The following is a 17086-nucleotide window of genomic DNA, read 5'->3' on the forward strand; positions in this document are numbered from 1 at the left end:
GACTACCGTTGTAATTTTGCTGAAATAATCTACCAGCGACAGTTGTCATTTTGGCGCAAAAATCATCGGTGGTTGACTAGAATCAAGAAGTTTGCTTTAGTGTTCCTCTGTAGGAATTCCAGTACTCTTATATATATTAGTTTTCATAATTTTCAAGAAAATTAAAGTAGTAAGTAGTGCCATGTTACCATTATCAACTCCATTAGGCTATGTGCAAGGTGAAACAGAAAGTTGATGTAAAAACAGAGGGCTAACTAAGGGAGGCATAGCTTTGCAAGTGTCTAACCTTTATATGAATTATTGTCTCAGCTTAAAAAATGCATTTCATGCAAGTTCCTGTGCAGGATATTTGAGTATGTTTTTGGGCCATATGCTGCCTGTACAACATTGCTAATTACCTTACAATAGTCCTACAGTGATGCTTACCCACACACTGCTATACCCAATACATAAACCCTTCACAGCCAGTCTCCTGCCTTCAATATGTTTATGTCTGAATAATGGAGAAGAATTGGGAAATAGATGGATTATTCCTGGCATTGGGACACTGCAGTGGCTGTCGTCTCGCCAGCGCTCAGGCTGGCAGTCAGCACAAACTGGAGGTAATTGAGAGGGTGAAGTCCCAGCCAGTTGCACAGGAGGGCCTCCACGGGCCTCTGAATGCCACCGTAGCCCCCAGCGGACATTAATCAAAATGCCCGATCAATAACTTCTCAAGTGCTAATAAGCACTGGCACATTTTGTGATATGTGAGCCCTTTCATCATTTCAACTACCCGGAGATTTATAGGAAATCCATTGTTAGGTCCAAAGTATGAGGTAATGTAGCACTTAGTAAATGAAGTAAAACCAAAAGCCTGAGGTGATTTGTATTTCATTTACAAAGGACATGTCTAATCATTAGAAGCTCCATCTCTTTGAGAAGCAACCAAACAGATCTAATGATGGCGGTGTTCTTTTATAGCTTACTTACTCAGCAAGGATGCAGGAGATAACAGCAAATAGTGGAGCCTTTACCGTCGTCCACTCCTGACTGGTTCACTCCCAGAAAGCCATGGGGGGCTGCTATCCACCATGGAGTGATTAAAGTCATGTTAGGGAAGCATTATGGTTCAGGTCATAAAATAATTAGATTTCCGTCCCCCTCCACTGTCTCCTATCAAAGTGATTGGTCTCCTGGTCATCTCACTGGCTGACATAATTGTTAATTAACCATTATGGGCTGCCCTCTCTCATCTATATCTCACAGCAATTACTCATTTGACAACAATGCAGTATATCAGTGTATGATGTATGGACACAGACCCATTTTATGAGAATGAACTCAGTCAGTATCATAAAAGTGTTGCACATTTGATCATGACTAAGAAGCCTTTTTTGCTCAATTGATTACTAACATTTTAGTTTCAGATATTTTCTACAGGTTTCTTAGATAAATCACAGTGGTGTAGATTAATGTCTATTTATGTTAGCGCCACAGCCTATGGATGATTAGAATCGACAGATTATTTTCCTTTTCGAGCTGTTGTCGGTGCAAATTTGCAAAGCAGATCATACACACAGATTTTTTTCTCTTTTTTTACCTTTCGCTTAAGTCATCAGCTCTTTGCACGTCAAGGTGAGTTGTCTTTTCAAAAATACCACAGATCAGGTAAAGAGGTCCAGGGGGAAGAAAGTTAAATAAAAAGCTCTTTAAAATGGTATTCATAAAGAAAAAGACAAACAATGTACCTGTTGAAAATAAAAGTGCACGCTGAAATCCATTCTGATGACAGTTGAGAATGCAGGCTTTATGGGGGACTTGAGCCTCATCTTTGCCATATCTTTTAAGCGTGATTATTTACTTAAAAAAACAAACCCAAGCCCCAAGTCTGGCATTGTGGACGACAGGCCTTTGATTGAGCCCTGAGCTTGAATTCTTAACTAATAAATTGTTCCACGCCTTTGTCTGGGGCATTAACAGCAGTGGTCTGCGTTTTTCTTGCCCTAATCTCAAGAATGCAGCACCCTCTTGAGAAGCTCAGGGGTTTCCTCCTCTCCCAGAGCCAGGTCTTCACTTTGTTTTCTTAGAGGACTCCCTGGATTGACAGGCCTCACCGTTAGCCCTCTCCTCTCTGCCATCTGTTTTCACCGATTCTGACTGAGCACATCAAAGTCATTCAGGGCTGCAAAGCATTTTAAAAGTCACACACCCCGCGCTGTGTGTGTGAGCAATAAAGCAAACTTTTCATCGGTCGCACAAATAGAGATGGTTTGGACTGTGTGTTTGTGTGTATGGTTTTCCATATAAGAGTGACCTGGGAGGGATCCCTTAGCTCACAGCGCAGGTATGAGCAGCTTAGCTTTGTTCAGTGCCTATTCTGACGACAGCTCGGTGAGTCACCTAGACTTACCTCCTTTGGTCAGGTTCCAACTATTCACTGACAACTCCCTGACAATAAAATAATCATTAGTGAGATTGAGACACAGCACATAGTTTTCAAAGAGCAATTGTCTTTGCATGGTGATAGAAGGGGCTAGACATTGAAAACTTAGTAAATGCAAAACTGTCATTGGCAATAATAACAAGAATTTTCAGGTAAATGTAGCGGAGTAAAAACTACAATATTCCTCCATGAATTGTATTGGAGTAACAGCATAAAGTAACATAAAATATAAATACATTGAAAAACTTTTTATTTATGGTTTATGGAAACAATGTTGGGAGGGTAAAGAGAAAGGAATGAAGTCATGAGTAGGGTTATATAAGAAATCCCTACGATTTTTTCTCTGTAGCTTAAACATGTAACCACGGGCCATTCCAATATAATTTTGTTTAAATCTCTTAACAAAAAAGAGACTTAAGTGCCACACTTATAGGCTAAACGTCCACTATGTTAATCTATTATTACAACAATATTGCAGCAATATTACAACGCAGGGTTGCATAATGAAATGAAATGCATAGCCCTTTCATGCTACACGCATATAGAACATATATACAGATATTTAGATTAAAATAGGCTAGAATCTTTTTATTATATAGGCTATTGCTTTACACTTATACACAAAAGTATGCACAGTTTTTAATTTTATATAGTTTACATTCCTTAGAAAAACATAATGTCTGTATTTATTAGGATCAAAGATTCAAAATAGTACTCCATTCTAATTATTATGCCTACATAATATAAAGACTTCACAAGATTGATTTAAGACTTTTTTGTTCATTTGGAAGCATTAACCAATCATCCAACCCGTTGTGTCTCAGCTCAGCCAATCAGAGGCAACGATGAGGCTTCACGTGGAGAGGAGGCGGGCCCGAACTGGTTACCTGGCAACCACTCAAACTGTGTAGAAAAAGGATGACAACGCCGAAGGTTGGGATGAATTTAGTTGCTATTTACCCCTTGTTTTACCTCACTGTTCATTTGTTAACTCATTAAATTGTTATACGTTACGTACACTACTTAGTATATAGACTTGCTTAAGCTAATGTCGGAGTCGTTAATAGGACGAAGTTTTCTCGCTGTCCCGTTGCCTGTTCTGCACCTGCTAGCTTAATGAGATAATTAGCAAACACCTGTGTTAACTGAACTCCCCACGCTTCAGTTTACATTTATGTACTAAGATTTACGGGTTATATGAGGTGAGACTCCACCACCAACCAGAAGATAAACTATTGTCGAGTTATTTGTGTCGGTTTGACACTCATTGCTGCATTAGTGAATTATCTTTGGCAATTAGAGCTTTTTCCATTTGGCCACATAGTGATTTATTTCTGCATTTAGCTAATATTTGGTTTAGACAGTGTGGTTCATAATGCATTTAGTTGTATTTATTGCTCTGCTCAGAGATAAGTGAGTCCACATTTTCTACTTTGCTAAGGTTACAGAGTTTTGCTGCACCCCCATGCATCACTTTATGTAAATGTGAACATTTATATATATATTTTTTTATTATATATATATAAATATATATATATACAGGGTTGGACATCTGAAGCAAGCAACAAGTTGGTGATTGCCTCAGTTGCTTTTCAGGACCACATCACACGCAGCCTGCGGTGTCCAAATGTCTCTCATTTTTCGGACCCTTTGCTGAGATGCAAAAGAAAGGCACCCAGAAATCTACAAGTGAGAGGAAGAGTGGAGGAAGGAAGTCTGCAGGGACAAGACCAACAAGAGGAGAGAGAATATGTTCTTGGTTCTGCTTCCCGTTCTTTAACATTAGGTAAAATGAACATTGGGAAATTTGGAATCAATATGTGATTCTTGAATATATATAATCGGGTCTTTTTCTGTTATATTTTCTTTAGCTCAGAAGTTGGGTTTGGTGGCCTCCCCTGCAGCTCCACTGACAGAAGATGAATGGACTCGGGTTAAGGCGAGGTCTGTTCAGCAGGGGGAGTCAGCTCAGCCCTGTGCTATATGCAGGGAGGAGTTTTGCCTTCAGCCTCAGGTATTCCCCCAGCACAGTAGCTAGTCTACTGTTAATTCTGTGACAGAACTCCTTCTTTCTTCCCTTTTTTTTGTACATGTTTCCAATGTTCTGTCTGTCCTCAGGGAAACTTGTGTTTCCGTTTACACACACACACACACACACACACACACACACACACACACACACACAAAGCCAGCCCCTCCCGCTCACCTCCCCCTGCAGTTCCTGTATGTTCTAATCTGCATAGACAACTGTACAAATTTACCCATACTGCCTTGGAACTCAACTGTGACGTGATGATGTAGCAATCAGTGTGTTACTGTGAGGGTCATTCAGTCTTTTACACCTTTCCGATCCCCTTTTAAGATGCCAATCTCCTCAAGAATGTGGCAATAGAATAGGCGGCCTCACAAAGCACAGTTGCCATAGATGCACGTGTAAATATTAGTTTGACTCGGGGAGAGAAAAAAAAAGTTAATTAGAGCCTGCTAACAAGGGAAAGTGACAAGAGGGAATCTTTGTTGATTTGGCATTTTCCTGCAAGCCTTCATATTGTAACAATGCATTTGTGCACTGCTGTCTTGTGCTGCGTTCAAGCATAAATATGACAATAAAAAATGCTTACAGCAGCAGCAGTTCTGAATCAGTTGCGTGGACTGAAATATGTGTCTTCATATTATTTTAATACCAACCAGAATTTATTTTCTCTTGATAGGACAGGATTTAAAAAGCACCTCTGCTTTCTATAAAATATTTATTCCATTTCTACATTGTATGCTTGTCTGTAAACTGTTGCTTGTAGCCTTAAAGCCATGTGAGAAGAAAAATGTCTTTGTGGTCTAATGGCTTGTCGAGCTCCTGGAAATTGTACACTGCAGGGGGCCCTTTCACTGGTGATGGAGTGTGTTGGTCAGGCCAAAAACAATAGGAAATCAATATGCCTCCCCCCTACCCTCTAGAGATCTGAGTAAACTGGTTTGTGTGCCAAGCCCCATAGCTGTGGTTGTCTCCTTTTCAGACGAAAAAAGCGCCCTCTCTTACAGGTAGAGCAGACTATAGTCCAGGTCCCAGCCGTCCCACTGGGGGTCATGCTGACTCTCTCTATCCCCTCAGCAAATAACACTTAAAGGCACAAATGTGCATGAATACACACAAATTTAGCACGACTTAAGGCTCACATACATACACACTGCATGGGCACAGACTGCATACTGTATAAGAGCTTTCCTCCTAAGCACTTCAAGAAAACCTGAAAACCAATACACGTTCAGCATCCTCTAGAGACAACCCATATCAACCTATGAAATCTGAACCCTTAATATTGGTTCAGATGCTGCTTCTTGTATGATTGCGTTTCACATATAACTTATAATGTCGCTGTTTCGTTTCAGGTGTTGCTGTCTTGTTCTCATGTGTTCCACAGAGCATGTTTGAATGCTTTTGAGAGGTTTTCTGCGAGGAGGTGCTGCCCGATGTGCAGGAAGAAGCAGTATGAGACGCGGGTGATCCACGATGCAGCTCGCCTCTTCAGACACCAGTGTGCCACCAGGTACATGGGCTTAACGAGAAGTTTAAAATGGAAATGCATAGCATACTTTGAATTTCAATAAATGTTTTGAACATACATTCCCATTTACAGGTATTCTCAACAAGAATTTATCACAGTCTCACCAAGTGACTTATGCTGTTTCCGTTAAATACTAGAGCATGTGTTATTTATGAAATATTAGTAAGTGTGTGGTGTTCAGCCCTTTAAGACTTTTAAACTTAGAATATTAAACATAATATCTTATTTTCAATTTATTAAATTAGCCATACTATAAAACTAATGGCTTCACAGAAACATAGCAATCAGTAAACACAGTATGTTCCTCAAGTCTGTTTTACCACATTTCTTAGTAACATTTGACTTCTAACTTTTGAACAGTTTTAAGAGCATCCGATAAGATGTGGTCATATTGATTCTTTGTCCTTTTTTAATGTATTTTGTATGTAGAATACAAGCATGCTGGCGAGGCTATGTAGCTCGTAAAAGGTACAGAAAATTGCGAAAATCCATCTGCCCAAAAGACAAACGGCTGCGACGGAAGTTCTTTGAGGCAAAGGTGAGTCTCCTCACATCACTTTGTTCCTGCCTACATGTCACTGTGACATTTCTAGACTGTTTAGTTGGTCAAATAAAGCCTGTGACAAGCATCACATCTTTAGGGTTGAGACGTGGGTTTCAGGGACTCTCTGACCCCACTGCTAACACACACACACACACACACACACACACACACACACACACACACACACACACACACACACACACACACACACACACACACACACACACACACACACCTGCTCTTACCCTCTCAAGCTCCTTTGATGCTTTGTCAATCATACAATGTTTGTCCTCTAATGTGGAGAGAGTTTTGTGTTTTAGTCAAACAGTCTGGACATTCCACGGTCAACACAAAAGCACGATTTCTCCTGTGCATGTTTGGGTTTGGTATTCCTTCGTCTATCTTTAAATGTCTGGTGTGTGTATGTGTGGCTCTGTTACTGGCTTGGATGAGGAAGAGGTGAGGTTGACCAGGTTGTTTGGATACCTGATGCAGGTTGTCATTTCAGGCTTTGTTCTCTAGTCCCATTTAAAAGCTATAAATCATGCAACGACTGGACTTGACGGAGGGATTATTTCAAAGTGGCCTCAAGGGCCGCCAGTGGATGTGGTTGTTGTGGAAAGCTGTATTGCGTTCATGGTGGCTGGCAGTAAAGGGAACATTGCCACCTAGTGAACCTCCCCCAACTGAGGTCTTGGATGACCGAAGATGAGACACGGTCACTGTTTCTCTTAACTAAACATTGTTTTTCAGAAATGCAAAGTCACTTTTCACAGTCCATCTAATGTCCCTGCTTAAAAATAGTAATAGCTTCAACATATGTACTGTATGTCCAAGGGTCTATTTGTGTCAATGTGGAATGTTGTAATCATGCAAAGTGCTCCTATGCTTCAAAGAGGCTGATTAAGCATAAGTGAGAAATGCGTGAAGGCCACACTTATTTTGTTGCAAGGGTCGGAGTGTCCTACCCATCCCCCTGTCAGTCTTCTCCCCTATAAACCATGCCTTTAACATGTCACATAAACAAAGACACAGCATTTACTAAGCCAATTAACTATGTTCTAACACATTAGGCCTTGTCCTGGTCCACATGCTTAGGATGGAGTCATAGACGCTGTCAGTCACTTTACATTCAAGTTGTGTGATTCAGTGGTTGTGGGTGGTCATGAGATTGTCTCATGTCTTTTGTCACACTGAGGATGATCTTCAAGAGCTTTGAGCTGCGCAACACAGCGCTGACAGGTCTGATTGACTTTATTTTCAAGGGGAAGACTTATTTGCTTAGCTGACTGTAATGCAAACAGGCGTGTTGGTGCTGAGCTGGAACCTGTATGAGACGGAGAAACCCATTCTTTCAGTTTTCCCCATGATAGCAGGAGGCAATAAAGCATATTTGTACCCAGAGCCACAGGTGTTCCCTGGAAAGAAAGAAAAAAAAACTCCCACATATCAGGTCAGTTTCAGAAATCTTATCAGCTGATCCTGATGCCCAGCTTTCTATTTTTACTCACTTTGGAGGTCCGACCCTGAGTCAACACATTAAGGGGGACACACTACCGACATCTAGATGGATTGCTGTGAGATAACGCCTCCACTTCCCCCTCATGTCCTCTCCCATCCACATCTCCTGTGGAGCAAGGCAAAGTTCACCACTGGCTGTACTGTTTGCCTTGACTGTCAAAAAGTCAGCTAGGCTCATAAACCCTCCATCCCAATGGACACCAGTTGTTTAATTAGTGATAAAACCCTAGCCATAACGCAATTCTGAAGCCACTGACAGTTTAAGGTGTGTGTGTGTTGTGTGTTGTGTGTGTGTGTGTGTGTGTGTGTGTGTGTGTGTGTGTGTGTGTGTGTGTGTGTGTGTGTGTGTGTGTGTGTGTGTGTGTGTGTGTGTGTGTGTGTGTGTGTGTGTGTCATACTCAGAGAAAACAAGTACATGTGGCAAGCAGTTGCATGTAACATGTTGCAGTAATTACATTACTTTTCCCAGAAACACCACTTAAATGCATGTATTATAATGCAACACATTAATGTAGAGCTGTATAATAATAATAATAATAATAATAATAACCCAATAATTTTTGTGTCAAACATTCCTTAGTTTATTTATCTCAATTGTGATATTTTTCTGCTTTCCTTAGTCCTGTGATAATGAAGTGAATATTCTTTAGGTTTGGGTTTTTTGTTCAGACAATACAAGCATGTGACAGCTGTCACGTTGGGCTTCAGGAAATGGAAGTTGGTTTGCTGTTTCTCGCTATTCTTTGACATTTGAACAACAAACAATCGGTTAATAAAGAACAGTGGATTAATCTAAGAGTTGTAGCCCTACATTAATATATAGTTTTACATGATCGCAATACGTCATTGAACTAGTGAATCTCATCACAAGACTTAGGGGAGACCGGGGTAAGTAGGCACACTTTTTACTCTAGTGAGAATTGCTCATCACCTAAACATCTTTCAATAGTCATTCCTACTTTAAATTGAAGCTTAAGGTGTTGGCTTGAAATGTGAACCCCTCACTTTTTCTAACTTATTGTAATAAAGAAGAAATTTACCATCAAAGACACTCTAACACATTGTGACATCCAACCCCATCAAGGGGTCGGTTGTCACACACTATGGGGTTGTTTGTCACAATGTTATCTTTATGGGAAAAATCTTAAAAAGAAGGCAAGAAAGCAGAACTACATTTGAAAGTTTAATTTCATTGTCAAGTTGAAAAATAGGCCTACATAACTTTATGCATCTTAACACAAAATGAGCAAGGAATTAACAAAAAGGAAGTCCATATTAAGACCAACCTACTGTATGTAACAACATAAAGAACAAAACAAATAGGTCTAACAATAATAGCCTACTCAACTAGGATACACACATTCACTATCTGAGTTAGAGTGATGGCAAATGTAGGGTCTGCTCACTCTAACTAAGCAGAGATTGTGTGCCCACTGGTTGCACATACAACACTTCTCCCTTACCTCCCCTGAACGGGTGCTGGAGAGAACGTTTCCATACAAACCAAACACAAACTATCCTCTTCATCTGATGAAGATTCCTCCTCCTGTCTCTTTCTCTTCTGTGTCTTCTTCCCCAGCTGGGGTGGAGTGCACTGGGGTGCAGTAGCCTTGGCAACTGGTCTAGTTTGGGATGCACTGGAGTCGTTTTGATTTTGTTGCCCTTTTTCTCTTTTGCATGCTAGCTGCCTTTCCTACTCAATTCTCTCCTTCTCTGGGGTGTCAGTGAGGATACAGCTTGACATTTTATTTTGTTATTGGGTTCTTTTCCTGGCTGCACCCTTTGGATAACATGTGACAACCAACCCCCCAAAAAATGTGACAACCAACCCCAACTGGAATTTATTGCTAGCATCAAGGCCAACAACCATCTGACAACTAATTAGCTTGCTAAAAACAATCTAAACTTTAGCTTACCCTTCACACTTTTTTAGGGTAACAAGTGTTTTGTTATAAACCCATTGTGTAAAAGCCTAGAAGAAAAATACTGAGGAGCTAAATATTTTCAATTTGACATGAAAAACACTAACAGTCCTCTCACCTAAAATGCAGCAGTCTAACTCCAAGGAAGACTATGTAGGTGACCTCTGATCCCAGTTGTGGATATTTACATACCAAAATTTAACAGACAGCGCCTTCTGGTTCCGAGATATAACGATTGTGACAACCTACCCGTGTGACAAATTACCCCGTTCTCCCCTACTTACCTAAATGGATTTTCCCGAGCTCTCACATACTGTACATCTTATGCTCTTCTATCAGTAATTAAAGTTTGCCCAGTTATCATTTAACTGTGAACATTTTGTTGCTTACGTTAAATAGTGAAATGTTCAGTGAACTGCATGCACTGTTGAAATATCTCATTATAAACGGCATGTTCATTGACGGTTGAATATGTTTTTGATATACATATCATACCTGTATGCAGGCATTAATTGTTGCCTAGCAACAGCTGCAGTAAATGGGAGAGGACAGATGAGTTATACACACACACACAGACACTGGAAATAAGTATTTTTGAGAATGGAAAAACTCTAACTACAGTCTGCACTACCAACAGTCATTGGAGCTGAACAGTTCACTTCACCTGCAAAATAGGCTCATTGCTAGCCTGGAAATCCAGACCCTGATATCTTGAACGATAGAGGGTCTGGTGACGATCAATAGTAATTTCCAACTCAAGGGGCGGCTCCTACTCGTGCATTTCAAATGCCACTGCACACAGTTGGATAGCACTACAACCAATCAGAGCGATGCACAAGGCGACGTAAGCCCCTTTCGTTTAGCAAACAGCTGTTAAACTGTTAAATTAAACGTTTTGCCGTTGTCGGTCGGCAAAATAGAACATTCCACTTACTTGCTAATGAAAGATTTGAGTGCCGTCTTCTAAATCGTTAAGGGTCGAGGCCAAAGCAGTCTCAAACTCACACAACATATCCGCAGCCATCTCTGATGTTTACTATCACGGCTTCGACGTTGCATGCATGTCACTGTCGTCATCCGGTTACGTCCTCCCCAGAGTACCATATAAGGGGCTCTGGCGCGCCCGCCAGATTTCTGGTTTTCTTGATAAGCTTCAACGGAGCGTGTCCAGACCAACACGCGCAGCAAATTTAATTTGCCAGCGCCTAGTGGCAGGTCTGGGAATGCCAGGCTAGCTCATTGCAGCAAACACTATGAACAGTCCTCATTGAGATAACACACACTGTCACTCAGAGTTTAAACACTAGCATCAAACCCCAATACACAAATTACAAACTTTTAATCTTTTGAATAATTTGAGTTACTTCACACAAATAACGTAATATTTTCTTTGAGGAAAGAGTGAAATTATTTCACATGAAATTGTTTATTTTATACCATACCAGTTATGTAGTTATGTTCAGGTAAACAAGAATAAATGAAAATCAGAAGTTTGCTCCAATAGATACTAGGGGTGGGAATCTCTTGGCACCTCACGATTCGATTCCGATTCAGAGGTCAACGATTCGATTAAAAATCGATTTTCAATGCATCTCAATGCAAAAAAAGGTTTATGTACATACCCATGTGTGATTTTCAAAAATATATTTATATACACATCTGAGTTTGCTACTCAGAGTTTGCTAATCACTTCCTACTTTTGTGATGATCATTAAAGACAATCAACAGATGAATTACCTTCTCTAATATTTTATTAAGAGAAAAGCTTTTCTTGTCACAAATATGACTTTCTATTTACAGTGCAATAATCAATGCAGCTTGCATTTCAACACAATATGGAAGTATGTATAAACTAAGGCTGTCAAAATTAACGCGTTAACGCAGGGTGATTAATTTCTGGAATTAACGGCGTTAATTTTTTTAACGCATTTAACGCATGTGCAGAATGATCCGCCCTGTGCATCCCACCCGCTCTACACTACAGTCACTCTAACGTTGTGGCTGACCCAGGATCAGTAGCCGCGCACGGCCAAACATAGCAGCAGCTAGTCTGTGTTTTAAACTAGTAGGCTAACCACGGACCTATAACTGCTGCTAACGGCCACGTCTGTGTCGCGGCTGGCAGTTGCTCTCGGAAGCAACAGGAGAAACATTCTGCTCCGTTCACGGGAGGAAACAAACGTCTGCAGTTTTCAGAGGTGTGTGTGATTAATACGTGACATCAACATAATGTTGGCTACACACAGACAAACACACACACACACACACACACACACACACACACACACACTGTAGCGGAGGAAACTAGTGGATGTACCGGTACCGCGCTGATCTGCTTGTATCACAGGTTTCACTTCAGAGGTATCGGCCAGAACACCGCTTGTGGCCAAAAACGTCAGACTATAAGCATGAGACGAGGAGTATGTTTTATCCGCTCTTTATTTTCCTTCTTTCACAGACACAGCAGCATAGATCGCAGGAAAAGAAACACAGGCTTAAACTCCGCTCGTGTGAGGAGACGTTACAACAGCTGTTGCGACCCGCGAATCGTGGCCGTTAATAACATGCATAAACTATAGCCTAACTAACTCATAACAGCGATCGGGACTGCATGTAGGCTACTTACTCACACATGGGTGATTCACATAAACTCAAATAAACACGTTTCACATGGGGAATGATCGATTACTGCGGCAACATGCACATCTGACCGAGGGAGAAGAGAAAGGAAATTTACTAAACAGACTCTGCGGCCGACTGACGTCACGGCCCTAACTGACAGTTATCCACACTGAATAAAACATCTCAACACACTGTAAGAAATATCAAACACTAACTTATGAACTTTGGGGCCTTTTCTACACACACACACACACACACACACACACACACACACACACACACACACACACACACACACGCACAAACAGCAATCAGGTTGTATTCAGGAATGCAAAACCATGGATTCACCAATGCCATTATTATAATAGCCTATGCTATATTTGCTCAAATACATAGGAATAGAGACAGCCAAATTGAAGTATGGTGTGGTAGCATATGTTTTAGTTGATTATAATTTATTTGCAGTATTTACGCCATCATTTGGATGTTCAATTAATAAAAAACTAAATTTAAATGTATATATTCTGTCCTTTATCTTTCAATTCATACAACAATATACAGATTTGTTTTTAAAAATTTTGGGCCTATTTCGAATGGTAGAATTAATCGTGATTAATCCACAGAATCCTGTGATTAATCTGATTAAAAATTTTAATCGTTTGACAGCCCTAGTAAAAACTAAACCTATTCAGTTTTATTTTATTTCTAATCTCGTAAATCATGTTTCTATAGAATTTCTATTCTATTATCTATTATTTTCTATGTCATTTTGACACATTGTACAAAAAGTATGGTTTAGAATTCAGCTCTCATACAAAAACGTAAACAGAGATAAAACCGGTGCAGGTCATGGGTTTGCTGCTCTCAGCCCTTTTGTAGCCACGTTTGTAAACAACTCGCACATGTGTGGCGTACATGCGCAATGGCGCAGGAAGTACTAGTATTTACGAATATAAAAAATATAAAAAATTATCGATTATTGACTTATCGAGAGAAAATCGTGATGCATCGGAGAATCGATTATTTTTCCCACCCCTAATAGATACATCTTTTTATTTAATATTTCATTGATAACATTTCCAAATGTAATATTTATCCGTGTAAATATTTTATAATTGTAATACAGAAATCAATTACTGTAATGTTGTCTTTTACTGTAAGGATACAACTCTTACGTTTTTGTTTGCTGGAAGATTCATATTACAGATGCAACTTTAGATCTTTGCAGATTGGGTTGCACCCTCAACCCTGCTTTTCTCAATGAGAGACCATGATTCACAACAGGGTCTATTCGTGTTGCCTTTACTGTATTTCATCAGAAAATACAGCTCTATGTCTACTAGGTCTTTCTCCAATCATTCACACTCTAACTGCCACTCTTCTCCCTCCAACAACCTGTCTTCATTGGTCCATTACATTTTTTTCCCCTATATACTGTATATATGTTCACTATACTAACAAGTCTAAAACAAGACACCTTCTTAGTGTTTCAGTTAAAATTTCAATCCGCAGTGTTTGAAATGCACTAGGCTGAAATCCATTCTGTTTTGAATGTGTTTTACAGTTATGACAGCAGTGTGTTAGCATTTGAACAAAGTGCTGGAAATCCACAGTGTTGTACAGGCTGTGGTTAAGTCATGAGATAAGTGTGTAGAGTTTTGAAAATGGTGTTTAAGCAATAAAAAACGAGCTAGAGTGTTGTCCACATGAACTGCTACTGTGCATAGTGTTGTTAGAGTTTTGCATATGTCGCTCCAGCTGTGCCCACTGTGGTTTAGCGATCGAAAAAAACTGTAATGCTGTTTCAAAGACTTCTTTACTCTGCGAGGATAACATTGTGCGGCGAAATACTGAATCTTTTATTTATTGCTCTAAAAGTACAAGTGGCTATTAGAGAATATGTTTTTTGAAACTTCATTTCTACATTCAGTAAATGCTGTGTATGAGACAGGGGCGAGAACATGTTTGTGAGTGTATAAGACCGAAAAAGCGTCAGAGATACTTGTGTTTCCATGTTTCCATTATTTCTCCACGTAAGTGGGAGACGGGACTGTATTGATCTGGCTGTTTAACAACTGCACCCTGTCAGCGTGCCTCAGCCATTACAATACACACACACACAATTAGCACTCGGCGAAAACACGGCTCTATTGTGTATATGAATGAAACATGCCTCCTTTGTGCCACTGAAATGGGTTTTTCTAATTAGTTGCAGGAGTTGAATGACAGCTTTGTCCGATACTGTCACACCGACACGGAGGCTTTTCTGAGTGATATCAACCGCTCCCTGTCATCAAGCAGACGAGTTTTGCAGCAGCTAGAGAGACAACACGTCTCGGAACCTCAGGAGAATGACTGGGACCGAATACAGCGGCAGGTAAGGATCACGATGCACTCTGCTGAACCAGTGGCATTAAAGGTATAGTCAGCTAGCAAAGCTTGTTGTCAAAATGGTGAATATCTGTTCACGACATGCTACCAGTCTATACTGTGGGTGCACTGATGAAACATTCCACTGTTTATACACAGCCTAGGCTCTGTAAACTAGCTACATTGGGCCCCCTTTGTTTACATACCTGTTTACATAGCCTAGGATGTGTATTAACACTGGAGTTTCTTTCAGCTCACACACAGTACGGGTAGCGGATCGTGAGGAGATAATCAGTGATTTTGACAACAAGCGTTCTCCAGAATCGCTGACTATAACTTTAAACAAGGCCCCCTTAAAAATATTTAATCCAAGTGTTATTCTTCTTCCCCCAGCCTCGCCTTTCCTTTGACATGTTAACGCTTGCATGGGGACGACAGCATCACAGCTGCTGTATAGAAAGTACACATCTCTACAGAGGCGATCACTCACTTTACCAAGTGAATGGCAGTGAGGAGGCTAATAATCCTCCATGTTTACAAAAAACATGAGCCAGTCTGATAATGCACGGCTGGCTTTTCATTGCTGCAGATGAATTGAAAAGACATTAAGATTTGGTGTTCCATAAGGCTCCATTGTTGCCATTCATTGCAACGTGTACCATTTTTCATGAGAGGGTGGGGTGTGTGTAAAGAAGATTTTTTTCTTTTATCTGGTGTGAAAAGGTTGCGCACAAGACAGGAGTGGCTCAGTCTTGACATGGAGCATCAAACAGTGAATGTGCTTTCAACACATACCTTGCACCTTTTTCATGGGTGCAAACTCTAGAAAGCGCAGTGCAGCTAGTTATGAAACATTTAACAGTGAGGGCATGTTGGACCCTAAATACAGGAAGCTGCCTCTAGTTAATCATTGGTGGAGCTGTGCATGTGTTTTGTTTTTATAAGGATCACTGATAAACATGTTATGACCTCATGTCTGATCAAACCTGTCAGGTAGCTGCCAACAGATTTAGCTCTTTATAACAAAACAATTATTAACCCATAATCAACAGACCATATAAATATTGTGTCTGTGCATCTTCGACAACGGACCTATGTAAATGGAGGTGCAAACCTTTTTAAGTTAAACCATTTATTGTTTGATTCCAACAGCTAATAGAGAGAGGTGTATGGGACTGCCCCATCTGCCTGACTGCACTGTGCAGCCAGAGCCTCCCAACAGAAGCTGCTACAGCCAAGCAACGACAATGCAGACGCACCGTGCTTCTCTCCTGCTCCCACCTCTTCCATCAGCTCTGTCTGGAGGCCTTTGAGGCCTTCACTATAGAGCGACCTTCCTGTCCTCTGTGTAGATCTGGCTACCACAAAAGACTAATCTAACCAGGTACAAATATAGCCTGGTCCTACCAGACCATATTACTTAATTTCATTTGTACAGAAGGTCTGGAATCGCTCAATTGACAAACTTAAACTTACTTGAAGGCGGGTGTCTGTTGAAGTTTAAAACTATTGGATCTGCCCATGCTTCTGCAACTGAAAGGGGCGCATGTCATTGTTCTCAGACACTGCTTCTGTTCGCTGATTGGACATGTAAAAAATCTGCAGGAGAAAACCCGCGAATATACCGCGGACCCAGACTGACTACTAAAGGGAAATGAAAATTGAGCAGAAGTAGGTAGGCGGCCGGTGCCAGGCTAGTACAAATATATGCAAGATGTCATTTTAGATCTTCTCATAAAATATTTTTAAGCACCCTATACTGTAGGCAAAATGATACACCTCTCAAAATCATTGACCAGATTAAAAGAATAGTTCTAATATTTTTGGAAGAAAGCTCATTCACATTTTTTTTGTGTTAGATGAGAAGATCAATGCCCCTCAAAGGACATTAGCTTTTAATAAAGATGGGAGGCAGGGAGAAATGGCTGGCTTTGCTCCCTCCAAAGTTTAATGTTCTCAAGCTCACTAATTGAATTTCAATGGTTTAATGTGTACATAAAAGAAATGTAAACATGGCAGATTTTGGTTTTAATGGAGAGTTATGTTTCTTTCAAACAGCAGCCAAGAGCAGTAACTACAACATTTTCTTTTTACATTGTTTGTAAGGGAAGATATGTGC

The 17086-nt window shown here is 40.4% G+C and overlaps 1 protein-coding gene across 1 annotated transcript; it reads left to right on the top strand.

Annotated features, from left to right (window-relative positions):
• Positions 1 to 500: 500 nt before the first annotated feature.
• rnf32 (ring finger protein 32) lies at positions 501 to 16347 on the top strand (the record flags this gene model as incomplete). The annotated part of the gene is made up of 7 exons (XM_080050067.1): positions 501 to 668; positions 3968 to 4211; positions 4297 to 4439; positions 5813 to 5970; positions 6418 to 6526; positions 14807 to 14974; positions 16120 to 16347. The coding sequence occupies 7 exons, from the start codon at positions 501 to 503 to the stop codon at positions 16345 to 16347; spliced, it is 1218 nt and encodes a 405-aa protein (XP_079906193.1).
• Between the last annotated feature and the right edge of the window lie 739 nt (positions 16348 to 17086).

This window comes from Ammodytes marinus (genome assembly GCF_949987685.1).
Source record: "Ammodytes marinus genome assembly, chromosome: 21".
NCBI lineage: Eukaryota > Metazoa > Chordata > Actinopteri > Uranoscopiformes > Ammodytidae > Ammodytes > Ammodytes marinus.